We start from the raw sequence: 27054 nt of genomic DNA, 5'->3' as shown, positions 1-27054 counted from the left end.
TTATGATCTGGCTTGTTTTCCACTCTTCTGAGGGCTCTCACTCATACAGCCCTGCAAGTCCTCCTCACTGGACAAGGGGCAAATTCTCAGCTCCTGTAGGTCTTACCAGAGTTCAGAACTCGAATTTGCAGAGATGATCCACGGCTCCCCCAGGCCAAGCAGCTATCCTGAGGCCCCTAGTTTGGAGATCAGGACCACCCATCACTGCAGAAGGCAGGGTCAGAACGTGCTCATCACCTGGGCCCAGGAGTGGGGCCTGGGCTTGGCGGGCCCACCACACACACTCTGCTCCCTTTCGTCCAGCTCATCGAGGGCGCCTCTGCAGAGCAGAAGCACAGCCTGGGCATCACCAGCATGGACTATTACTACTACCTGAGCCTCTCTGGGTCCTACAAGGTGGACGACATTGACGACAGGCGGGAATTTCAGGAAACACTGGTAAGTGCGGGCTCCGGGCCAGGCAGGAGGGGCTCTGCCTGTCGCCTGCGGTAGAAGGGACCAGGAGAGTTAAGAGCAAAGAGCAGTGGGACATTTCCCCCTCATTCTGTTGCAAGCACCTTGTTTCCTTAAACCTGTGGGTGAGCGCCCTTCAACAGCCACACGCCCAGCTGCCCGAGCACTACCAAATGAGCTGAAATGGGTAAAGGAGTGAATTCTTCATCCCTCCCAACCCCATCCTCCAGGCGCTCTGGTTACCAGGTGAATACTGTTGTAGGTTAATATATTTATCATCCTGGTGTACCTAGAGCTTAGGCTGTTGCTGAACTGTTGCCTCAGAAAGATGAAGGGAAGACCGCCCTCCTGGTCTTCAGCACCTCCAAGTGCTGGAGTTCCCTTCCCCCCCTTCACCCCCACACTGAATGGGCAGAGGGCGGCCCTCACCTCCCTGCCCTTCAGGCAGTGTGCATGTTACGGTACCAAGGGTCAACCCCGGTACCATAGGGTTGAAGGGTCACATCTTCAGGGAAACAATTCAGTAAGTCAGTCTGAAATTTCTGGGGCTGGGCTGTTCACCCATTTAGCCTCAAAGAACTCTACACTTCCTCTGCCTTTTGGGTCAGCTTCCTGCTGGGCCCATCCTCAGCCCATGCCCATGTATGAGGCAGGGACCTTGACAGGGCAAGTGGGGGTGCGTTTTGAGGGGAGCTGACCTCCTGCTTGTGGGAGGGGGGCAGGCTGCTCAGGCAGACTGCATCCTGGGTGCAGGAATGGGGCCACCATGGGGCCACATGGCCTCAAAGGAGTGGGGAAAAGAAATGGAAATGGGGGACCTGCATTGGTCCTAGCGTGTGGTGCTCTATAGCATTCAGATAAATAAGTCTCGGCATTTCAGCTATTTTTACTGAAGTTAAGGGACCTCAGAAACAAGACTTTTCTGTTACACTTTTATTTCATTTGCCGGAGACTTTTGATCAAATTCCTTTCACAAATACGATCTATTCCCCACCCTCCTGATGAGGCAGAAGATCTCCAGAATCTCCCTGGAGTAACTAGAAAGGGGGCATCCGTGCTCTTGGCAGGAGGGGCGTGGCAGTGAGGACACAAGGGGCTCAAGGTCAGGGTGCTGACTGCGGGTGCAGCTGCTGCTCCCTCTGCATATCTTTGCTCCTGGGGATCTCCTGCTGGGGGATCGCTGGCTGGATCCGAAGACAGACCTGCCTTCCCAGCGTGCCTCTGACACTTGAAAAAAAGGGATGAGCGTGCGCCGGGCAGCGACCGTGTCCTACGGGGTCTCCCGGCTGCCCCTGCCAGCTAAGCCCCATGTGACTGCACTAGTCCATCCAAGCTTCGGCTTCCTCATTCCGTGCTTAGCAAGCTGGCGGCCTACCCACCTGCATGATTTCTCTCTCCTCTCCCAGCACGCGATGAACGTGATCGGGATCTTCGCGGAGGAGCAGACGCTGGTGCTGCAGATCGTGGCGGGCGTCCTCCACCTGGGGAACATCAGCTTCAAGGAAGTCGGCAATTACGCGGCGGTGGAGAGCGAGGAGTGTGAGTGGCTGCGGCGCACGGCGGGTGCAAGCGGGTGAACGGCCGGGTAGCTCCGGCCAAGGTAACCGGCCCACGTCCTTTGCTGGGGTCTCAGCCGGGGATGTGGGGAAGTCTCGTGTCCTGTCGGGGCAGAGCAGATGGCCTTCGGAGAGTCTGGCCTCTCCTGTGCACCTGCCCTCCTCACCACATCCCACACCAGGAGGCCGTTCATGAGATGTTTGTTTCAACGTACCGCCGGCCTTGGGGGAGTCTGGCCCAGTTTCACACCTTGGTTTAAAAATAGTGATGCCTTAATGAGATGAGAGTAATAGCTAAAGAGAGTAATAGCTAAAGGAATAGCTAAGATTTGTCTCCTAAGAGAAATCTCTGTACCTGACCTGTGGGGTCTCCATCCACCTCGAGGTCCTGAAGAGCAGGTGGTCGGGTTTATGTCAGGATGGGAAGCTCCCAGTTGGAGCTTGTCTGGGGGCTGGTTTAGACTGGATTCTGGAAACAAACAAATGGGCACTGGCTATCCTGTTGACATTGCCGGTGATCACCTTTCATGGTCCCCTCTGCTATAGTCCGAGGCTGAAGACTGAATGATGGTGTTTGCTCTTTGGGAAGAAATCGGTCCTTCCTGCAGACCCGTGATTGGCTGTGTACGCTGCCAGCCGCCATGGCCAGTGTGGCCGGGGACTTTAGCCTCTGAGGCCTCAGATGGCTTTCCTGGCTGCTCTCAACCCACACAGCCTTTAACCACCCAGGAAGATGTTTCTTCCTTTCTCAGCATTCTTCCAGAATGATAAATTTAGATGCTTAGTAATAAATAGTATCCTACTCATTGCTGACAATGCAGGGAGGCTATTACCATTCCAAATATGGCTCTTTTTAAAATATTTTTGTTTTCTTTTGTGATAAAAAGGGAAGTTCTGCTAACTTCTGATGTGTCTCTGATAAAGATGAATTATGTTAACTAGGGAAGAGGGGGTGGGCAATAAATACACATGGTCTGCATAAAGTCTAGAAACAGGACCCAATAATAATCACTACTTTGTTAGATTTAACGTACATTTTCCTTCCCATTTAACAAATGCACATAGATATCCAGGAGGGTCATTAACACTTGTCTTTTTTCAACATTGACCGTGTGGGTTTCTTGGTGGTTGCTGTAGAAGCACAATGAATTTCTCTTGCCTTCTTGGATAGTACAGTCTTTTATTGCCTCTTTTTGCTGGAGAACAAAACAACCCTGACACAGCAAGCCTTCCCCCGTATGCTTGAGCCAAGAAGTGGTTCATTGCACATTGATGTCGGGAGGAAGTAGTCTCCTCAGCCAACTGGGTAAGGCCCAGTATTGGCAACTGCCTTGCAGTGCCCGGATTAGGGGCGCTGGAGTGGGGGAGATCAGGAGAGGCTGTGCTCGAGACCTAAGAGATGTAGCAAAGAACTGGGCCCTCCTTCTGAGAACTTCTTTCCTGCTCCTTTGGCGTACCTTACCATGAGTCATTCCCTTAGCCGAGTGTCCCATCTACCCCTTCACCCGTCACCTTGTTCCCTTCCCCAGAGGGCACCAGAGTTGCCACGCTCCTGTATTCCTTTAAGGGGATATATGTTTCCCAAGCCACGATGTTCGTCCATTTTTTTTTTCCTCCCTTTTGTGCCTTAATGGGGCACAACACGTCATGTTCTACAGTTGCTTTTTCACTTCACCTTATATCTTGAAGGTTATTGTAGTCATTAAGAGCATCGTCTCTTTTTAGTTACAGTGTGCCATTACTTGGCTCTGGGTACTTGTACTGAACCAGTCATCTACTGAGGGATGATATCAGGGCAGGACCTCCGCGATTACAACACTAAATGAACGCACTGAAATGAATAACCTGGTTTGTTTCCTCTTTCTCATGTTTGAGTATATCCTGTGGAATATATTTTTTTTTATTTTTTTATTTTTTGAATATTTTATTGACTTAACTGACAGAGCACAAGCAGGAAGAGTGGCAGGCAGAGGGAGAAGCAGGCTTCCCACGGAGCAGGGAGCCCTATGCGGGGCTCGATCCCAGAACCCTGAGATCATGACTTCAGCCAAAGGCAGACACTGAACCCACTGAGCCCCCCAGGCTCCTCCTGTGGAGTAAGAGGGAAGTGTTCACCCATGTTTTTATAACAGAAGAAAGCAGACTTTCTGTAGTTATCATAGAAAAGATGGTAAGATTGCGGTCACAGCTGACCTAGTAAAGCAAAACAGCCCTCAGTAACAACAGATTTTGTTACTGACCCAACCCCAGACTAGTGGAGCTGTAGGGTTGCCTGAGTCAGACCTGTATGCAGCTGAGCAGTCAGACAGACCTTCACTTCAGCACATGTGTCTCTGCCCGAGCCCCTACAGTAAGATGACATACTCTTGGAATCAAGTCTTGCTCCCAAGGCATTGTTGTTAAAGGGGGAAAAAAATACATAAATAGTAATGGGAAACATGAATGACGATGCCCATCTTTTTTTGTCTTGTGGCCGGTGGGTTAGAGAGTACGGAACCTCAACACCGAGGACAGCCCACATTTACTTTGCCATTTCTTTTACATTTGTCCAATAGCACTTTGTTTTTGCTACGTCTTTTTAGTTTATCTCCTCTGGACTTCAGATGCACATGGAAAAATTAATCCAGCTTTGCTTTACACTTCAGTGCAGTAACAGAAATCTATTCTCCTTTTCAAAATGCGTTGAAACTTTCTAGCAGGTTCCTTTATGTTCTATGTAACTGTGATTAACAGTATCAGAGTTACAGCGGCATTTTGAAACTAATGCCTCCTCCGCCCCAGCCTCCCTCCCTTCCTGCCTCCCTGCAGCCTCTGAGCTTCTGTACTGACGTCCTTCTCCAGCCACACCTGCACACACCCTCATGGAAATTCACAGCCTGAAGGAAGTCAGTATGAGCAACCCTGTAATTTCAGCACCAGGGCAGCCACTGAAGAAAATACAGGGCCATAAAAGCTTGGACTTGAAAAACATGGCATCGATCTACACCCCCCCCCCCTCCCCAAGCAAATACCAGATTTCCTCTCTAAACTTCTTAGGGGTCTTCTTGAGTCTGTGGCTCTGACTCTTGGCCACATTCCATTCCTTGTATTTCAAGTGCCTGTGGTCCTTCACTCCTGCCTTCTTCTATGGAAGCCATGGGGGACTTGGAAGGTAGAGTGGGTTTTTTTGGTCTTAGATTAGGACCCAAGGACTTAGCCTTTGTGTGGCATTTCTTTAGTTGTGGTCATAAAGACAATGGTGTAAACATTTTTACCATATTTTAACCGTGTCCCTATTTTAGCGTGACCAGGGGCTTGGGAGAAGTGCATATTTTACAAAGCAGACAAATGGAGGCTAATTATTCATTGTATCAAAGTATTTAGTGTGTGAATAGTGAATTTACTATAAACCACTGGTAATAATATCCACTGTATCAAATGCAAAATGGATCTGACTAACTGCCTAATGGTGGTGGCTTCCCCTTCATAAAGGCTCTCATATGTCAGACACTTTGGGAAATGTCTCTTGATTTTCCCAACAAACACACATGTGTCTAGTCTGGCTTATGGGCGTCATATGTCCTTGTCCTATGCAAACTTAAGTTTCAGTTTAGCAGAAGACACATTCAGATTCCTAAACCTATGTGTTAAGATGAAACAAACCAAGGGAATTGGCTGTTGGCAAATGAATACCCTGGATTTTGTTCCGGTGCCCTTTGTAAAAGGAAGCCCTTCTACGAGTCTGAGCATTTCTGTAGAACACTAGCATAGATAATAAATACCTTGTTCTGGCATTACACATCTTCAGAATGCCTTCGCTGACTTAATCTCATTGGAAGGTATCTACTGAGAAATGTCAGCCCATTCGTTCTAACACCATCTGTGAAATTCAGATTATCCTTTATTGGGAGGCTTGTGATTTTTGAGCATTAGCATAAAGTCTTTAACAAAATCCTTTTATCAGAAACTTTTGATACAGTTTTATGTGGAAAAAGAAGACTCCTATCCAAGTTTGGAGTTGGGATTTGTGTGCGTGAAAATCTTTCATTCATACTACCAAAAAAGTCTGCGTGTTCTTTCATGATCCAGAATGGTGTCATTTATTCATATTGGAGTGTTTCGAGCAGGAATTAAGAAAACCCATTAAATCCCTGGCCCTCCTCTTGGCAAGTCGCATGGCTTGCAACAAGTTACTAAGCCATCTTTCAGCTCTTCTCTTCGAAGACCAAGGCTGTGTTACTACGTGTCCTCAGGGTGGGATGGGTGTGCTGTGACATGTGCTGCACCAATGCCTTCCATTTCACTCCATCTGCCTCTCCCAGAGACATCTTGTAAATTACACCTCCTGCCCCAAAGGACCTCCGCTGTCCGAGTTCCCCCTAACCTTGTGACCGCCTACCTTTCCAGCAATGGCCAATGCTGGTGCACTTGCTGCACCTTGACCGTGTCTCCTTCCTTGCTGCCTCCCCCCCCACCCCCCGTGCCCATCCCACGGCTCTCCCCTCTTTTCCTTTGCATCTGTACAAATCCTGTTCTTCCCCTTTCAGGCTCCACTGGAATCCCATATCTTCCTCGATGACCCCAGCAAGTCATAATAGCTTCCTGTTCTAAATGCCTCCAGGACTTTATTATCCCTCTGTATCACATATTCAGCTCTTCGGAGGCTTCTTAATTTGGCAAACTATCCATGCCTCATCTAAACTGTCTTCAGGGTTTCTTAACATTATGTGTTCTGTCCTCTTTAGTAACTCTGTGCGTGGTAAGCCCTCAAGAAATAGGTAATTATTATGATATTGAATTATTACTCCCATGATACCAGGTGCTTCAACCTCTTTGGGAATGATGCTGTGAAAACACCATACCAGAAAGGAAGAAAACAAATTTGGGAGCCAAAGAAATGTCTCCTGATTTAGTTCCGTCCGGGCTGCCCTCCTGCAAACTTGGAAAGATGTCCATTTTAGGCATGTAGCTGTGATCTCACAGGGGGATTGGTTCACCATCCTTCTTGGATCACTGATTTGTATTATTGGAAGTCTCAGCTGTCAGAGGAATTGACTCATGTAATAGAACAATTGAGAAAAACAAAGTGGATGGGTGTGTGCGGGACTGCTGATAAGCAGTCTTCGGTAGAGTGAAAGTTTTTAGGGGGCCAGTGATGGTGTCTTGTAGGTGCACATGCGCACATGCAAAAATGCCTCCACGTGTTTGTGAAATGAGTTGTTAAAATTCTGAAAGACCATCATGTTTTGTTTTATTGTCTATAGTTTTGGCTTTTCCTGCGTATCTTCTGGGAATAAACCAAGACAGGTTGAAAGAAAAGCTCACAAGCCGGCAGATGGATAGCAAGTGGGGAGGCAAGTCGGAGTCCATCCACGTGACCCTCAATGTGGAGCAAGCATGTTACACCAGAGATGCCCTCGCCAAGGCTCTGCACGCCCGGGTCTTTGATTTCTTGGTAGATGTAAGTAAGCACAAGTGGACATTGGTGGCATTTCACATCTCTGCTCTTAAAAATTAAAACTACTAAGAGCTTTGTTTTCATGTTTTAGTCTGTTCCTTAAAACCATTAGCTTACTCCTCCACTTTTTATCCGTTCACCCTGGAATCACTGAATACCACCTTGGCTTCTAGAATTGTCCAGCAAGATGTTAAGATGGTAACAGTTTCTTCCGACAAAATATTTAATAAAGCCAGAACGACAGAACAGAAAAAGGGGAGACCTGTGGTCATGATACTTGGTTGACTGTTGAGCCTCAGCTTTAGAATACTGTATCACGTATTGCTATGTTACAGATTAACCCCCAATTTAGTGGCTTCACCAATAAGCATTTATTCTGTCACAGTTTCTACAAGTGACTTAGCTTGATGATTCTGACTTAAGGGTGAGGCCGAAGTCCAGAGGCTGACTGGAGCTACAGCCATGTCAAGGCTTGACTAGGCTTGAAAGGTCTTGTCCTAAGATGGCGCACTCCTAGGGCTGTTGGCAGAACGCCTCAGATCCCTGGCACGTGAGCCTTCTTTTGGGCTGTTTGAATATCCTCACAGCATGGCAATTGGTTTTCCACAGAGGGAGTGATCTGAGAGAGAGAACATGGAAGAAGCCAGAAAGCTTTTTTTTTTACTTAAGATTTTATTTATTTATTTGACAAAGATCACAAGCAGGCAGAGAGAGAGAGAGGGAAGCAGTCTGCCCACTGAGCAGAGAGCCTGATGTGGGGCTTGATCCTAGGACCCTGGGATCATGACCTGAACCGAAGGCAGAGGTTTAACCCACTGAGCCACCCAGGCACCCCAGAAGCCAGAAAGCTTTTAATTTGTAAGCTTCGACCCCAATATTGACTCTCTGCCATATTCTGTTGATTAGATGTAAGTCAGTACAGCCCACAGGTAAGGGGAGGAGAATTAAGTTCTACCTTTTGAAGGGAAAAGTATCAAAGGGTTTTTTTTTAGATATATTTTAAAACTACCATAGAGTGTTTTATAATTCCATAATCCTATATACTTGTATATACATATGCATATATGCATACACACACATATGTATATATATATGTGTACCACATAGATTCTGAAAATTAGTCTTTCAGCAATATGGAGCTGCCAGTGATAGGCTGTGTTAATCATCATATCCTCTGAATGGTAGAAGAAAATAGCAAACACTTCTACCATCCTTACTATGTGCCAGATGCCATTCTAAGTATTTAAGAAAAAAAAAGCTATAGGATTCTTCCCACAACCACACGATGTAGGCATTATTCTGCTCGTCTTATAGATAACTTAGGCACGGAGAGGCTAAGGAACTTAGCCAAAGCAACACTACAATTAAGTGATAAATCTAAGAATTACACCCAGGTAATTTGGCCATGTTCTAGCCCTTCTACTGCTCTGTCTTTTATATATTCAAGCTAGAAAGAACCATAGGGGGACCCTAAGGCAAGACCAGCAGCATGGCCATTCTCTTTAAAAAAATCTCCTTGAACTTGGCAACAACATCTGTAAGGCTTTAAGTGTGGTTAGGTGTGGTTAGGATTGAGTAGGGCAGGGCAGGATAGGGTAATGATTTTGTGTACTTTCTGTGGAAGGTCAGGGTCATACTAAACATGAGTCATCCTTTTAACTTGTCCAGACGCCTCATTTTACTGACAGGGGAATCGTAAGCCTAGGGATTGGTGGATTTGCCCGAGGCCCTTCAGCAAGAGAGTGATGCAGAGTTGACAGCAGAACCCATGTCTCTCGTGCCTCCCAGTGCTGGGCTTCCTACCTTCCTTTGTTTTTGCCTGCCCTTTATTTTGTGTGTGGTGAAAGCGGATGAACGCCCCGTGTAATTAGAGCTGACATTTACTGGGCCCTGAGCCTGCGCCGGGCACCGGGCTGAGGGCTGTGGGTCGTGATGCATTAGCTCTCCGTAGAGGCCATGCCATTTTCTTGGCCCAGAAAACCCCTCTGGTGCTTCCACATTCGTCCAGGTGTTCACCACCTCTGGGAACTTTTCTCTTCTGTCCCTCCTTACCCTGCTACCCTCCCGAGCCCCCTGGTGGAAACTGCACCCCCCCTTGTTAATTCCAGCCCTTGACTTGCATGTCCCTTCTCACGGTGATCCAGAACACAGGTGGAGTAGACATTGTGCCATTCCATGGAACCCCAGACCCTGCCCCTGGCCCAGGGCAGCCTTGGGGATTCTAATGTCACTCTCGTTGGCAAAATTGTAGCAAGGGTTCAGTGAAATACGTGGAAAGTGCTAAGCAAAGCCTGGCACAGGTGAACCGTAGATACACGGAGCCTACTTATATTCTCCTCGCTTTCATAATGATGACTGGTATCATTATCCGTAGCCCGCCCCACCCTCTGTCGAAGCTCCTGGCCCCAGACATTGATATGCCTCCCAGCTGTTAGGGGACCATTAAATGGCTACTGAATGGGGTCAGTGGAAATAATATTTATGGATATTGTCTTATCAGTTCTTTATATGAAGTAAGTTTTACGTCAAGTCGTGCAAGATGACATTTACTTCCAATTCTCCAGACTTCCTGAGAAAAACTAACTGCTGGAAGTTCATGGCTTTCATCATGAAGCCATAGTAGATTTTTCAGATCCTGGTGGTTTCCCAGAGTACTTGACCTTGCAGCAAGCCTTTTTCTTTTTTTTTTTTTTTTGAAGCTGCAAGTCACCTCTCTTCCTGTTATCCTCTGTTTCCAGCAGGCAGTTGCATTTGCTTTGTACAGTCTTGCTTCCCTGTCCCCCACGCATGCCCTTTTCTGATAGGAAATAAAAGGAGTTCATTGCCATCTTCCTTACTTTCTCTTAGTCCATCAACAAAGCAATGGAGAAGGACCATGAAGAATACAACATTGGCGTTCTGGACATCTATGGCTTTGAAATATTCCAGGTAAGGCCAGTCTGAACAACTGGGGCTGTGGGAGGGGGATGCCTTACATCTGGCTTGAAAGAAAGAATTCTAGGCCATGGGGAAAAAACCCCGCTACAGTTCCTTTTTGCTTCTGTTAAGTTGTTCATGTACCTTTACTAAATAGTTTCTCCCAAATATAAACTATGTTGCTATCTCCTGATGCCTCCAACATTTCTGTTAAGGCTTCTCACATTGAAACATTTCACTTAACCACTTAAGAAAGGACTTCATAATGATTTCACAGAAACAATTACATGCAAGCAACTTTTTTTTCTTTCAGAAAAATGGCTTTGAACAGTTCTGTATCAATTTTGTCAATGAAAAATTACAGCAGATTTTTATCGAACTGACGTTAAAGGCAGAACAGGTAAGCAGCCCCTCTTCTTTCCTCCTGTGTTATTTCTAATGTGTTTTGTTTAAAAGATATGAAAGTCTCTCTTCGGGCACTAGATTTAAGCTTTAGTCTTGTATTAGGAAACGTACTTAATAAAGTCAGGCAGAAGAACCATATGCCGTTTTGACATTTTGGTCTATGAAATGTAAACACCGTCTGCTACCGTTTCTTTCTCCTTTAAGCAAATGATGTTGTGAAGTTGGACTTATTGCTGGCTGCTTTTACTACTCTGACTCATTGTCCCAGTGGAAAATGGAAACCCAGTTCCAACCCTAGCTGTCAATGGCATGGACCATGTTCCAGAGGAAAAACTTGGGTTTTCTCACATTTGCTCTACTCCCAGTCTTCTGTAAAAAAATCAATGTGTTTTCAAGAAAGCGCGTAGTTTTCATTCTGACTTGAAGGAACGTGCTTTGGTTACAGTTTCTCCTCAGAGTTCAGGGTGGGTTCCCTTTGATTCTGGGCTCCATGTTGTTTTGGAGCTGCTCAATGTACCACAACTCAGTGGCTTAAAACAACAGAAACGTCTTCTCTCACCATTCAGGAGGTCAGAGTCTGAAACCAAAGTGCCTTTAGGGCCACATACCTTCGTGGCCTCTTCCAGCTTCTGAGGGTCCTGGTGGTCTTTGTCCTCTGTCAGTGGAACTTCAGGCTCTGCCTCTCCCTTCATGTGGCTTTTCCTCACTGTGTCTCTCTGTGCCCAAGTTCCCTTCTTCTTTCTCTTGGAAAGACACCAGTCATTAGATTAAGGGATCTGCCTCGATCCAGAATAATTTCATGTATAAGATCTTTAGCTTAACTAGATCTCAAAGATCCTATTTCCACACCACACATTTTGAAGTTCTAGGTGGACATGAAATCTCAGGGGACACATGCAAACCTACTACACATGTGAAAGGCTATTTGGGGGACATTAAGCCATGGAAGTGTTCGTGCCTCTGCTTGGAAATCCCAGTGAGCAACGGTTTCCACGTAAATTTCTGCCCTAGTGTTCTAGCTTTCCATCCCATCAGAGCCGCCAGAGCAGAACAGCCAGGGTAAAGGGTGGTAGGGACCGAGACTGGATGATGTTGGCAAAGGTTAGGTCCTAGAGGAATGTTGTCCAGGGGGAAAAAGCTTCAGATTTTGTAGGAAGTATGATGGGAAACCCTGGGGGAATTTTGAGCAGATTTGTGTTTTTGTGATTTGTATTTTTGAAAAGACTCTTCAGGTTCTATAGACTTACGGAGTGGGCTGAGGGGAAGACAGACAGGAGTGGAAGTTTAAAAACCAGCTAGGAGACTGGGCAAGAAATGGCGGGGGTGTAGGCAGTGATGGTAGCATTAGAGGTGGTTACACCGTGAGAGGCGGTCAGATTCAGCATGTGTTTTGGAAAGTGAGTCAACATGACTTGCTCAAAATAGTTAGCAAGGAACCAAGAAGGAAAGAGGAATTAAAGATGATTGCTCCCTTTGTAGCTTGAATCACAGGGCCAACGGTGAAGCAATTTGCAGAAGAGTGCGATTAGGAGAGTTGATTGGAGATGATGGGGGAAATGCACAATCAGATCTCCACAGAACAAGTCACACTCCTAAGACCTCTGACACTTCAGGACAGAGTCTCTAATGTATGAAATGTGCATGACCCTGGAACTCAGTGGGGAGGTCTAGACTAGAGAAATGAATTTGGGTGTCATTAGCCTGCAGGTTCTATCTAAAACCAAGGGATTGAGTGCAGTCCCCTAGAGAATCAGGACTGAGAATACGGAAAGGCTGGAAGATCGAGTCTAGAGACTCTGTCAGGTGAAGGTCTGGAAAGAAGCTAACAAAGCAAGACAGGTGAGGAAGAAGGGAGACCAGAACGTGGTGGTGTTCTTCATGGGAAATGAGCAACTGGCCTGAGGGAGGGGACTTCCCCTTGGGTGCCTCGAGGCTAATCCACACTACTCTTCTTATATTAAATTCAAAGAGATGATTTTGTACCTGGACCTATAGGTTAAGCCATATTAAATTGCCATCATTAGTAGATCAGAAATGATTGTGTGCTAACAAATTTCACAGGGCTCAAACTAAAAAACTATCAAGCGTGAGGCATCTGTCTAGTTCAGTTGGGAGAGCATTTGACTTTTCATCTCAGGGCTGTGTGTGTGAGCCACACATTGGACAGAGTTTATTTAAAAAGAAAAAAGAAAGAAAGAAGATTACTAAGCAATGAGATATTCCTTTTCTATCCCTCTTAGGGGGAAAAAAATTTTCCCATTTTATGTCAAAGAGTATTCAGATTTTTCTTTCATGGTGAGCCCTGTACCTTTGCTCATCATCTGTGTGGCGCCCTAGCTCGTCTTCACTGGGTCATAATGTGAATTCCCGCTTTCTGTCCCTCAGGAAGAGTATGTTCAAGAAGGCATTAGATGGACACCCATTGAGTACTTCAATAACAAAATCGTGTGTGACCTCATAGAGAACAAAGTTGTAAGTATCTGTCTGGTGTGTCTCTTGTCTGCACACGGGTTTATGTCAAGGGGGTTTTTGTCTCTCGTATCCTTGTTCTAGAGTAAGCGAAGGGACAAGTCTGATTTGCACAGAATTTCAGCAATTACACCAGTTGTGTGTTTGGATGTCCGTATAGTAATATGAACATCTGTATATGGATAAAATCCCAATTTACAAATGGAAGTTGTTACTGAATTCTGAGAGCAGACGTCAGTAACCTAAATGGGTGGCAGAGCAACTGAAGAGGCATAGCATTGGCCCTACCTTCTGGACCATCTCTGCAGCTCGTAGGACTATAGCCCTAAAATTTAACCAACAAGAAGCTTGTAGGCAGAGATGGCCACAGTACTGTTTGTTTGATTTGGTTTTTTATAAAAGTCCAAAACTGGAAACTGCGAAAACATCCAAGGACAATCCGGTCATTAAATAAACTAGCATATCAGAGCAGGAAAACATAGGCATTAAAATAGTAAGTATGAAGACTATGTAAAGCATGAAGATTGTTCGTAAAATAGTGCTATGCAAAAAAAGTAACACATGAGAGAATGTGTCTGCCTTGTAACCGTGTAAACTATGCCTCTGTGGGTAGCAGGCTAAAAGCGAACATTAAGAAATGATTAGGGTCAGAGGAAAATGTTTTCCTTTTTCTTTTGGGTTTTTAAAAGCAACTTAGTACAAATGGGAGTCAGCAGATAGTGATCTGTATATGAGTTTGAATAGAACTTCAGGGAGTGAAACCTTTTTTTTTGGAAATGGACTTTCCTCCATCATGAGATCTAAGTGTCTAAGTGGTAACTCCCTTTTGGGGTTATTAATGGCATTCTTGCTCAGAGGGAAAGACTGACTTTCAAGATGGTATCTTGAGTCTGGGGAGCTATTTCCTTGCTTGAGAAAAGACGCGATTAGCCGCTGACCTGGGGCTTTAAACAGCCGCTGACCTGGGGCTTTGCTCTCTTGGTCCCCTCAGAACCCTCCTGGGATCATGAGCATCCTGGACGACGTATGTGCCACGATGCATGCTGTGGGGGAGGGGGCAGATCAGACGTTGCTGCAGAAACTGCAGATGCAGATTGGGAATCACGAGCACTTCAACAGCTGGAATCAAGGCTTCATTATTCACCATTATGCTGGAAAGGTATGTCTGGGGAGCAGGGCGGCCCCTTTTGAAAGGAGAAGTTACCCTTCCCAGTATCTGTCTTCATGTGTTAAGCCTTTGGGTCTGTGATCTGTTTTCTCATGAGGCAACTGAGTAACGGTACCCACACAGCTTCATCTGCCTCGTTGTATTGTATTCATTCAGCATTCATCCATTCAACAGCATGGGCCTGGGAAGGGCAGTAGATACTATCACATATATTTTTTTTAAGATTTTAATTATTTATTTGACAGAGATTACATGTAGGCAGAGAGGCAGGCAGAGAGAGAGAGGGGGAAGCAGGCTGCCTGCTGAGCAGAGAGCCCGACATGGGGCTCGATCCCAGGGCCCTGGGATCACGACCTGAGCCGAAGGCAGAGGCCTTAACCCACTGAGCCACCCAGGCGCCCTGCTATCGCATATTTTAAATCATGAACCACCCTGGCATGTATATTAACTGCTGAAGGAATGGGTTATCTTGCCTCTTGCTCCAGTCACAAGCCTGTATCCCCCTCTTCTGTGCCTGCTGGGAGTGTACATAAGGCTTGCTTTTGGGATCCCCGGCTGGCTCAGTCGGTAGAGCATCTGACTCTTGAACTGAGGATCATGTGTTCAAGCCCCATGTTGGGCACGGAACCTATTTAAAATAAATAAAAATAAAAATAAGGCTTGTTTTTGATGTTAGTCCTCATAAGATGCATGATTTTGGCTGCCTCCCAGGTACCAGTCTTTGTACTGGTGATACAAAGATAAGTAAATTAAGGTCATGATATTTACGGTCTTCTAATCCTCTGGAAATGTACTGGTCTCACCTTTCATCCCCTTGAATCTCTTGTTAACCAGGGTCCCTGACCATGAGTTTTGGACTGACTTGATCCAATTATGATGCCATTTGTGAAAAAAATTCCAAAACCTCAGATGACATGCCCCGTTGAAATGGATTAATGAGCAGGAGTTTTCTTTCATTCTGTTGTAGTAAAAATTTAGGGAAAGAATTAGGTGTCCCACTAAACACCCCTATGGATTCACTGGAGAAGGGGTGGGTGATCATGGTAGCTGAGGTCCTAATTCTAGGTCATCTGGGCCATGTAGGCAGCCAGATAACCACTTATCAACATCCACACACCATCACCACCTAAATCTGCTAGCAAGTTAAATAAAACATGCACAGCCTTAATGTGACCGTTCACGATGAAATCCCAGTTGTACATCTGGAAATATTCACATTCTGGTAAGAATAGCCATGCCAACTTGGATTTTTTTTTCTTCTTCTTCTTCTTCTTCAATGAAATAGTTACAGGATAAAATTAGATTTCTTTCCATTCTTGGCCAGGTATCCTATGACATGGATGGCTTTTGTGAAAGGAACCGTGATGTGCTTTTTATGGATCTGATCGAACTTATGCAGAGCAGTGAGCTGTAAGTGTGTTTGCCTTATCTGACAGGGGATATAGGTTTGCTGAAATTTTTAGTATTAAAAAAAAACTTGTGGCATTTGAATAGTCAGTAGTTAGTTCCTTTGAGCTCTTGGGCCTGGATTGTCACTGGGAAATTTGGTTTTTCAAAATAATTTTTCTTTTCCAATCCCATGAACCCCTAACATCTTCTGCCTCCAGATTCTACATGCCACGTGCATGCCCTTCCGGGCCCCCAGCTTCATCATTTTCAGCAGTGATATCAGGGAGAGGCGACTATCCAGGAGTTGGGTTAGGATGGCCATTTCTGACTATCTAAGAGTGGAATGTTCTGATTCTCAGATACTTTGCCCTTAGACTATCATCCCAAGAATTTTGCATGGTCTCTTAATTTTTTGAATGGCTAATGGCTTTGCAGGATGTGAGATGACGTGTCCCCAAAGCACTTGGAAATAGCTCAAGAAGTTTGGGAAGGGCAACTTAAAAGGGATTTCCTTAGAGGTTTCTGTTAACTCTTAAGACCCTGTCTAAGCTCTGCCGGCAGGAGCTGGAGGGGCGTCCGTCTGTCTTGCAAACTGCAAGAGCTCTCAGGACCAGCCCTGCTCTGCCCTCTCTTCCCTTCTTCCCTGCAAAGATTCGCAAGATCTCAGGTAAAGGATATAAAGTATTATTTACATGGTCAGGCCTGGGTATGCCAGGCAAATACAATATTGTACAGTCTTCCGGATTTTATAGTTTTTAGAGCTATCTCCAAGGAGGAGCTGCCCTGGGAGTCCCTGTTACTCAAGCTGTGGTAAGATTAAGGTGAACTTCCTTAGTCATCAGCTCTGAGTCTGACCATTTTCTAAGAAAACCAAGTGTGCGTTTCAGGCTTTGGGCATAAGTTGTCCTGCTCCACTTCGTTCTCTACCCTTCATCTCCCCTCCCCTTCCCCCACCTCCCCGGCCCTCATCCCGTGCTGTATACCTCCCCTGTGCTCACGCCCCCAGTTTTGGAGATCCCGGATTTGTTTTCGTTGGAAAACACACAGAATCGATTTGCTGTTCTCTGAAAAAGTCAGGTCAGCCCGCAGGTCCTGCCTTGTGGGTTTTTTAAAAAAAATCTGAAAGCAGGTCATAATCATTAAAATTCCTGCTGAGTTTGAGAGCTGTGGACACACCCACGCAAACTCCTATCCTATAGACACAGTCTGTTGTTCATTAAACACGTTTACAGCAAAAAATCTGTAATCGCGTCTAGTTAAGTTGAAAGTGGATTGTGGGGAGAGTTCCTAGAAAATTCAAGATGGCCCCAAAGCCACTGGGGAGGAATTGAATTTGAGGGTCAGATTGGCGGTTTACATGGATGCCTTTATTCTGTCACTCAGCACATAGTTATCAAGCACCCACTGCATGCCAGACTGTGTCCAGATACTAGGGGCACTGAGGTTACTAGGACATTGTCTCTGTCCCGTGTCTTGGTGCATGTGAACGAACACAGCTATATTGGAGCGACTAACGAAAATCTATCCAACAGGCAAAGGACTGGTGAATTACTACTGTTCGACTTAAAATGGCTTGTACTCAAAAGCACCGTTTGTCAAAGTTTTTTGTAGGGGCTGGAGACACAGTGGACTGCTGGCATTGAGTGGGCAAAGGTCACCATTGCTGCTAAATATCCTACAATGCGTAGGGCAGCCTAGCCCTCCCCACCCCAACAAAAAATTCTCCAGCCTCAGATCCCAATACCTATAGCGCCAGGATGGAGAAACCCTGCCTTAGATCAAATCAGGATCTGCACTGGATCTTGACAGTCCATACACACACCGGAGCTCCTGTGTGTCCTGCTAATCTTACTCAGTGAACCTGTACTGACCCCCTCTGTGTGTCTTCTCTTCAAGGTGTACCTCGATTCCAGTGAGTAGGCAAATTCAAAAGGCAGAGTTTGTAAAGTGCATTTTCCAGGCTTAGATGCTAAGATGTTCAGACCTTAGAGTTCTTCCTCTGTTTCTCTTGTCCACCGCTGATTTCCCCGAGTCACACCTTGGTGTGACTTGGTAACTCGTGTTTTGAGTCAGGTGGCCTTTCTGGAGCCAAGGTTATGTGCTTCTGGGTGGCCTTCCTTTCCATTCTCCGTGGAAGCAGGCTTTCATCCCCCAAGGTACCCACTGATGGCTAATCCTTTCTCTTTCTCCCTTTCCAGACCTTTTATAAAGTCTTTATTTCCGGAAAATCTGCAAGCTGACAAGAAAGGGCGCCCAACTACTGCTGGAAGCAAAATAAAGGTTGGTTCTGTTTGGGGAGGGTTAGAGATTCCTGTACAAGGCAGGGTTTTCTAGGAGTTGGGACCTGCACCCTTGGTCCAGGATGAAGTCAGTGAGATGTAACAGCCTGGTTACAGAAGTTGCCCAGAAGTAATGCTTGAAAAAAGGGACAGGATTCACACCGAATTTGACTTGGCTGTCCTGAAACCCCAAATGGATATCAGATACCTCCTAAGCTTCACAGTTAGCAGATGACAGTCAGCTGCTTTCTGAGAGGAAATGGCTTTAGTCAGAATTTGGAAGAATTCACATTAAATGATAAGAGAAAATTTTAGGATTGAGAGCCACAGTTTGGATTCCAATGACCTTTTTCCAGACTGGACCCTGACACTTTCTAATTATGGAACTTTCACATACCTGGAATCCTCCGGGGTCTCACGGGGACAGTACATCCACCCTCCCCACTGGGTGTTGTAAGCCCCTCCTTTCTGCGGATTATGGGCACACCTGGCCCCCTCGTGTCTTAACATCTAGAAGGAGTTCTTCCAGCTTTTGGGAGCCCCTGTAGAGAGTGCCCTGTGTTAATCTGAGCCACTGTGTGATGAAATTCATGGTCCCTAAGTACACTCTGAATTTAGAGCTTGTGTCAGGCACACTTAATCATGTAATTCTGTGAGAAAGTCACTAAACTATTTTTAAACCATCATACCAGTTAAATACGACCTCAGTTTGATACTCTGTGGGATTATCAAATGATTAACAGTAGGGCTCTGGGGACACGGGTGTCCCTCGCGTGTGTTGAAATCCCAGCTCTGGCTTTTATTAGCTTGTGATTGCCAGCAAGTTGCCTAAACTCTCAGTGCCTCTTTTTGCTTTATCTGTAAGGTGGAGATCTCTGTACCTATCTCAAGGGGGGACTGGGATCTGGAATTCAGCAATCCATCTAAGACACGGAGCGCACTGCCCGAGACATCAGACACACAGAATGTACCTGGTCACTGATGACACTCCGCTCCATCAGCGGCCCCATCCCCCACGTGCGCCATGCTTACTCGCCTCCTTCTTAGTGGACTCTTGTCGGCGCATGTCCGTGGCCCCTCCCTGGCTCTGTGCCTCCAGATTCTTCTCCCTTCCTCTCCCTCCCCTCGACAGCCCCTGCCATTGGACTCCATAGTTGTTGTCCGTTCTTGTTGCCAGCTCTCTTCTCTGTCTCCTGTATGGAAGCCTGCCTCCCCAGCCCCTCAGGGCAAGAACACGGGCTGGAATAAAGGAAACCATCATCAAAACCTCACAGCAATGGGAGGATCCCAGGCGAGAGCAGCCTTCAGGTGTGGAGGAGGAAGTCCGATGCAAGCTCTGTTCTGAACTAGATTGTAGAGTCCTCTGGAACTAGGAACAGTCCCATTTAGAGTACCAGAGACGTGCGGTAGCCCCGGGATGATCTCTGGATTGGGTTCACTGGAGTGAGAGTCCAGAGCAGAGAGCAGATGCCATTCTCATGAGGCCCCAGATAGTAACGTCTGTGCGAGGCTTCTGACTCATGCCTTCACTTCAAGGTCCTGGATAAGGATTAGCTCTGGGCTGGAAAATCTAGTCACAAGACAGTCACATTCAGATCCAAGGGGCCCAGATCATCAAGGTCACAATGACTCACTTTCAAGTGGTCTGGATTCTCCGTGGAGTTTATTCCCTATAAAACAGAGGGTGGAGGTAGAGGCGTTTTTCTCCTCGTTAGAAGATGTGACCTCTTTCTTTCTTTCCTATTTTTGTCTGGTTCAGTGCTCAAAATTGCCACCTTCTGGGTGTGCTCAAAATATTCAGCACTGCTAGGGCTGCAACGATGACTATTGTGTGGGGAGGTCAGCCTCAAGTCAGCCGGCTTAAGTAGGGTTTTAATGCTGCCCATATTCTCACTTCTGGGGTACCGTGTGACCCGTGTCCGTTCGATGGTTTACTTCCATGTAGGGATAAAAGTCTCCCTGTTTGACAGTCCCCTCTAAAACATGTGTTAGAGACGGATAGCCGTGGTGAATCTCTTAGAGCTCTTCCATCCACAATACTTTGCAGATACCGAATGTCCTCTTAATGATGTCCGTGAAGGCACACATTTAAAGGGATATGGAATTCCTTGGAAGAGGAATTAAATTTATGTTTAAGGTGGTTTTTGTGTTGGGGATTCTATTGTATTCCAACTCTTTAAAATTGCAAACTGATCTGTAGGATCTAATTAATGAATATTCCTTTGGTGAGAACTCCTGTTTTCTTATCCGCAAATCATAGTATGCTCCATTTAATAGCGATTTCTGATGTTGAGGCTTCACTAAATTCTACACTGTCATGGCTCCAAGGGACCAGTTTTGCAGTGAGAGTCAAAGGTAGATGCTGTGGGAAATTGCACGGAGCTCAGCACTGGCCAAGTGCCCAGGCCGGTGGCTTCGTCTGAGTGAGAGCAGACTCTGGTGGGGTGGATGCCTCAAGAGGCGAAAGCATCATGTGGGGACGGGACTTAGTGATTTTTAACGTCTTTTCCAACCTTTAGATTAAGATAATAGCAGTCTTCTAGTTCCATCCACTTAGTTTACAGATGGGGAAACTGAGGCCCAGAGAAATTGAGTGGTTTGTCATACAGCTTGCCAACTGTAGAGGCAGGACCCCAGCTCGGGTTGATGGTAGAACAAGGCATCTTGACCCTAAGCCTTTTCTCGCTGTCCTGTCTGCATGTTTTGCCTTGTGCTTCTGTTGGACAAGTCCCTCTGGTAGCCTTCTGTCCTCACTGCTGGGCTGTTCTGGCTGTTCCGGGTAAATCCAGTTGCTGCTTCCCAGCCGCCTCAGGAGACCTCTAAGGTTGACTCACAGCTGAATTCAGGTGTAGTCCTATTTGCCGAAATGAATTTTCCCACAACCTCAAGGCTTTATCTACTCCTCACTCACGATGTTAATTCCTCTTATATCACACCAAAAACCATCTCCTGTCTTCCTTACGAAGGCAGGATAGCTTTGTGGTTAGGGAACAGACTTGGTAGGCTGCACACTTGAGTTTAAGCCTCAGCGCCAGTCACTAAGGGCGCCACCTTGAGCAATCCTTTCTTTACGGCACTGTTTCCACATCTTAAAAAATTGGAATAATGATAATACTAGCAGCTAGCACTTAGAGTCGTGAAGTAGAGATGAGAAGGCCCGTGTGTTTCGCCCCTTGGGCACGTTCAGTAAATGTCATCCCATTATTACTCGGGAGCTGGAGCGACCCATGTCAGATGGCTGGTCCCTCAGGTCACGTTTCCCCTTCTCTGCGCTCAGACTAAGGTGAAAAGAAGGTGTGCTGTTAAAAACTTAGGACTGAAGAGTCTGCAAGTGATTCTTGGGAATTAAAAAGGCTTGATAAAATTAAAATATTAAAAAAAAAATCGGGGGACTTGAAAAGAACCTGTGTTATGAGCAGGCTCTGTCACCTCCTATATTGCGAAGATCATCAGAGTTGATCTCGAACACGGTGGACATCGACAAGAGGCGATGGCAGTCCCTTCACTTTTTCACTGTAGGGCTCTGCTTGGGCTTTACAGAATCTGCAGCTTCGTCTTTCTAAGCATTGCAGAACGTGCTGTATTCTGCACATCTAAACAGAGAACATAATTCACCAGTGAATCTCTTGCTTTGAATATACCCAAGAGTTTTTCTCAAGGGTTTCAGATTTCCCAAACCCATGATAGCAGCAAAGCCCTAATTGCGAGAGGGCTGTCTGCTGTAGGCAGATCCCTTCTGCTGACTTGGTCATGGTTTTCTGGCTTTCGAGATCCCTCCTCTCTGTTGTCTCTGAGAGGTTTTCTCTCTTCACACTGATTTGCTTGGGAGGAGAGTTTGCTTGGGCCGCCTCCTCGGCCGGCCCCACAAGGGCTTAGCCGTGTGGTGGCGGGAATGCGGATGTGGGCCTTGCTCCTGTTTCTTCCAAGCTGGAGATGCTCCTGATTTGAAATGCAACATGAACGATTCCAGCTTTATTTATGTGGCTCTCTGTGCTTGAGCCTGGTTTCCTTTTGGGTACCCCGTGTGCAGGTGGTGAGAGATGATTTCAGATTGAGTATTTGGCAGAGGAGCGGGTTTGTAAAAGGACATGCTGAGGAAGGTGTATGAAGTGAGATTTTTGATGTATCTCCCACCCTTTATGTTTCCATCTTTTTTTTTTTTTAAAGATTTTATTTATTTGACAGACAGAGATCACAAGTAGGCAGAGAGGCAGGCAGAGAGAGAGGAGGAAGCAGGCTCCCTGCTGAGCAGAGAGCCCGATGCGGGGCTTGATCCCAGGACCCTGGGATCATGACCTGAGCCTAAGGCAGAGGCTTTAACCTACTGAGCCACCCAGGTGCCCCTATGTTTCCATTATTTTAATAAGGGGATTCTTCATTGGTTGGGTTGCCCAGCAAGAGAGTACGGGGGCTTTGACGCTTTATCCTTGCAAATAATCTCTCCTTCCCACCCTACCCTCGCACCAAAAGAAAAAAAAGTTCATGAGAACAATGTGTTGCAAAGGCCCACAATCAACATAAACTTAATTTGTTAATAACTGGCCTGCTTCCTTGTTTCTCACAAAAAGACCTGTTTGTGAAGATTTACTGGCTTTGTTGTTTTGCTTTATTTTATTAACTAGACTAAAAAGACCTGGTTGTTTTCAAAAATACAGTTTCAAACCCATTTGTAAGTGTTAAAATCGTCATAAAAGTCAGTAGAGCCTTGAGAAAGGAAGTTGACCAGAAGGAAGCTTGATGAACAGGTTGTTACGAAGATTAACTTCTAGCTATTTCCACGGTAGAGTTTCATAGCTCCCCTTTGACAGTTGGTCTGCTTGAGAGAAAGTGCCATGTTTCCGTCTGATGTTACTCTTCCCCTTCCAGAAACAAGCCAACGACCTTGTGAGCACCCTGATGAAATGTACCCCTCACTACATCCGCTGCATAAAACCGAACGAAACCAAGAAGCCCAGAGACTGGGAGGAAAGCAGGTACGGCTAAGACGGCAGACAGTGGGGTGGAAGGTGGAAGTCAGCTGAGGTGGGCCTGGCCTGTGTTCCCTCCGCTCAAGATGGGCCACCGATCCCCAGGGCAGAAGCAGTTTAAATTGTTTTCAGATGTGTTTCATGTCCTGTGTCTTAACTTTTTCATGACGAATTAACTTTTTCCTTCCTTGTCTTTTCCTCATATTTTAGCAGTGCCGTTCAGCTCAGAATTAGAAATTTATAATGTTGATCTTGGCTAGTCTGGGGACAGACGGGAAGCGGGGGGGAGCCTTCATACTGCAGAGTCGGGCGGGTTGTAAACTTAGTTGGAGGCCCTGTGTAGACGTTCTTAGTCCACTTAGCTTCTCACTGGTAGCCACAGGACGGGGCCTCGCGTGCTCAGCTCGGGGTTCAGAGCAAAGGTCTGAAGGGCTGGTTGCAAAATCATCTGTCATTTACTGTTGCTCTTGGGGGTCCTGGGGGCATGTGCTAGGTCTGGTTCCAGCCCCTGAGGACTCACTGTGTTCCTGAGCAGAGTGATGACTCCCTCCAGGAGGGATCAAGCCCTGGGAGACATGTGACATAGGGCGTGCAGCGAGCCCTCTCCCCTCGGACCCCTGAGGAATTCTGGGCCACCATTCCTCCTACAACTGCCATTAGGGATGTGGGCTCTGCAGGCTGGAATGGGGGTGTTGAGTGGGAGAATGTTAAGGATGACTGGCAAGTACAGTTTTATCCAACAGGCAGATCCAGACACACACGCCTAAGACTGACACCAGCGTCCGTGAGCACGGGGGAAGCAGGACTGAGGCAAGGCGTTACGGATATGGGACAGGAGGGAGGAGCCCGCCTTTGTCACCAGGCAGTCAGGTCCCCAGACAGGGGCATGCAGAATTACGGTCTTTTTTGTTTTCTCTCTTGGAGAAAAGTAAGCAGAGTTAGGTATCTAGCGACGTATCAAGGTTCAGCTCCGCAACGGCAAGACAAGACGTGTGTAGGTCCGTTCCCATCCTGCCGGCGAGATCCTTTCTAGGCATGGCAGGCCGTTACGAGAAGGAAAAGACGAGTGGGGAGGAAAGTGCCCAGGTCCCAGCGTTCAATATCCGCCATTCCTTGTTGGTGTTTTCTCACGTCCCCTGCAACCTGAATCTGTTTTCTCACCTCACGATGCTGCGGGATATAACAGCCTTCCATTTCCTCTGTCTGCGGCATTCTGAGGGATCTCGTCTGTAGGTCCATGCTCCTCAAGCGTCGTTTCTACCGAGGGGCTGACCGCGATTCTTCTCGAACGTTATTGGGTAATGACACGGAGCCTCAGAGGAGGGACCCGCTCTGCCAGCCCATCAGTCCGGCTTGCAGGGACTCTTGCATTATTAGCAGACTCTACAGTCTTCCTCTACGTCAAGGTGACCCTAATCCAGCATCTAATCTGCCCTAAGAATTATTCTCCTGACTTTTCCATGTGACAGCGCTTGCGCTCCTTCCCAGCAGCTGTCCCGTTTCCCGGCAGTCTTCTCTTCCAAGGCAGTTGCTCTGAAGGAAGGTGGAATCCGACCACCCCCCTTCTTGGTCATTCCCCTGGAGGTGCTTAATTTGCCTTCTGCTTTTCTGAAACGTGTCCCTCACTTTCTCCTTTGAGGCTAAGAAGGTAGCAGCACTGTTACTTCTTCCCACCTGAAGATAGAAGATGTCTACTTATTGATTGATTTATTTAGCTCTCAAGCTTGTGGATGCACCAGAGTACCCCTTAGAGGGCTTGGTAAAACCTGAGTTGCTGGGCCCTGCTTCTGGAGATTCTGATTCAGTGGGTTTGGGTAGGGCCCAGAAATGTGCGTTTTTAAAGATTTATTTATTAGAGAAAGAGAGAGAAAAAACAAGCAGGCTCCCTGCCGAGTGTGGAGCCCGACAGAGGGCTTGATTCCAGGAGCCTGAACTCATGACCTGAGCCAAAACAGATGCTTGACTGAGCCACCAGAAGCTCCTCGGTGATGCTAGTGTGGGTGGTTTGGGTCTCCCACTTTGAGAACAGCTGGTCCTGAGCGAAGGGCTGGCCTGGGAGTTGGAAGGGCTGTATTGTGGTGCTGGCCTGTCACTAAGTGGTTTGAGTGAGACATTTCATCTCCTCAGTCCTCAGTTTCTTCTTCATTAAACTGAGAGTGTCCGTTCCGAATGGGATCTCCTTCAGTCTGACAGAATGTCTCTCCCGGACCTGGGGGGGCTGTCAGCCTGCCTCTGCCTGTCTCTGTGTCACTCCCATCCTCCCCACTCCCACGTGCACACGCATACGCACCTCGCTCCGTCCCAGGCACATATACACACCCGGTAGAAGGCAGGTGACACAGGCAACCTCAGAAACAGATTACAGGATCTTGGAAGCAGACGTAGTGCTAAGGGGTGCTTTAGGCCGTCTTCCCCCCACCCCCAACTTCAAATCCCACCCAACTCCCCGGCCCCAGCCCTTTCCAATAAACGTCATCTTCAATGAAAGCATCTTGCTCTGCCTACAGATGCAGCCCACCCCTGCCCAGCACATGCTCCCTTACCCTGTGTAGATTGCTCTGCTCCAAGTCCCTCTATTATAGAAATTTTGCGTTTTCTCAACCCTGATGCTGTCTTCTCATAAAATCCAAATTGATTCACTGAAATAGCAAAAAATGGAGAGATTAAGACAGAGATAACGTTTATCCGTAAATCCCCATAAAATCCCCCACAGTGGTGCTTTCCTTTATTTATTTACTTACTTATTTACTTAAAATCACATCACTGGGGCACCTGGATGGCTCAGGGGGTTAAGCCTCTGCCTTTGGCTCAGGTCATGGTCTCAGGGTCCTGGGATTGAGCCCCGCAATCAGGCTCTCTGCTCAGCGGGGAACCTGCTTCCCCCCGTCTCTCTGCCTGCTTGTGATCTCTCTCTCTGTCAAATAAATAAATAAAATCTTTAAAAAAAAATAAAATAAAGTCACATCACTTACTTGCCTTGCAGTAAGGACTTCATAACGTCCATTTGTGTAAACAGGTGTTAAGAAGTCTGCAGTATTTGTGGGTCAAGTGTTGATTTATATTACAAATGGGATTGCTTCCTGGGATGCGACCCTCCCTCCAATCCCGGTTCGGGTTTATTATGTGACAGATGGTTTCATTCCTTCTGAGTGTGGAGAAGTTAGGGGCTGTAAAAGGGCACTGTGCTTCATTGGTGGGGATTACACGGTCAATTGAAGTTCTCGGTGGACAGGGTTACTCATTCCACAAGTTTATGGGGTGTGGTTTATTTTTCTTTTCCTGTTGAAAATGTGTTTTTGTTTGGCTCTGGCAAAGTTGCCTGCCCTGGGTTCTGAATTGCTGTTCTAGCAGAGTTCTCAGGCCTTGACCTACTTGTATTAACAGCGAAGGAAAGTCTTGACGAAGACTTGCCCCAAGGGAACCATTGGGCATTGCCAGCCTGGCTGATGTTTACTGAGGAAGAGACAGTGCAAGGTTATGCAAAAGTCAAATTGGATCCTTTGGTTAAATAAAATGCTAAACAATATGGAATTTGCTAAACCGATTGTCCTGTGGAAGAAAATTTCTGTAAGACAATTTTCTGGTGATGGAGGTTAACAGTGAATGAAACAGTGTTTTAGCATGAAGCTTATTCTATCCTATGGGATCTATGGAAATGGAACGTTTCTTTGAATCAGTGGGTGATGCATTCCCTACCTCAAAAGCGTGGGATAAAGCCAGTATTTATGAAAAATACTTAAAATGAACAAATACCTGGGGCACCTGGGTGGCTCAGTCGGTTAAGCATCTGACCCTTGGTTTCAGCTCAGGTCATGATCCTGGGATCAAGCCCCACATCGGGGTCCTCTGTCAGAGGGGAGTCTGCTTAAGATTCCCTCTCTCCCTCTGCTCTTCCCCCTGCTCGTGTGCTCTTTCTCTAAAGCAAAAAAAAAAAAAAAAAAAAACTTTGTAAAACAATGATCAAATACCTCTAATTGACACCCTTGTGTATTTTCCTTAGCAGAGAAAAGGTCAG

The 27054-nt window shown here is 46.6% G+C and overlaps 1 protein-coding gene and 1 long non-coding RNA gene across 4 annotated transcripts in view; one reads left to right on the top strand and one right to left on the bottom strand.

Annotated features, from left to right (window-relative positions):
* Positions 1-27054, top strand: part of MYO1E (myosin IE) — a 195408-nt gene that overhangs the window by 126642 nt on the left and 41712 nt on the right. For all 3 annotated transcript variants that reach the window (XM_059372037.1, XM_059372036.1, XM_059372038.1), the window contains 10 exons: positions 304-438; positions 1860-1992; positions 7253-7449; positions 10294-10374; positions 10676-10762; positions 13153-13239; positions 14228-14395; positions 15729-15814; positions 17992-18073; positions 22939-23045. In XM_059372037.1, coding sequence (XP_059228020.1) covers positions 304-438; positions 1860-1992; positions 7253-7449; positions 10294-10374; positions 10676-10762; positions 13153-13239; positions 14228-14395; positions 15729-15814; positions 17992-18073; positions 22939-23045 — 1163 coding nt within the window. The remainder of the gene's footprint in view (positions 1-303; positions 439-1859; positions 1993-7252; positions 7450-10293; positions 10375-10675; positions 10763-13152; positions 13240-14227; positions 14396-15728; positions 15815-17991; positions 18074-22938; positions 23046-27054) is intronic.
* On the bottom strand, positions 14679-26110 carry LOC131999249 (uncharacterized). Its single transcript, XR_009399061.1, has 3 exons — positions 25781-26110; positions 25583-25678; positions 14679-15032 (listed from the first exon to the last, which is right to left on the bottom strand). It is a non-coding gene; the product is annotated as an uncharacterized LOC131999249 (long non-coding RNA).

Source organism: Mustela nigripes, chromosome 13 (assembly GCF_022355385.1).
Source record: "Mustela nigripes isolate SB6536 chromosome 13, MUSNIG.SB6536, whole genome shotgun sequence".
NCBI classification, from domain to species: Eukaryota; Metazoa; Chordata; class Mammalia; order Carnivora; family Mustelidae; genus Mustela; species Mustela nigripes.
This window is presented reverse-complemented; position numbering and strand designations above follow the sequence as displayed.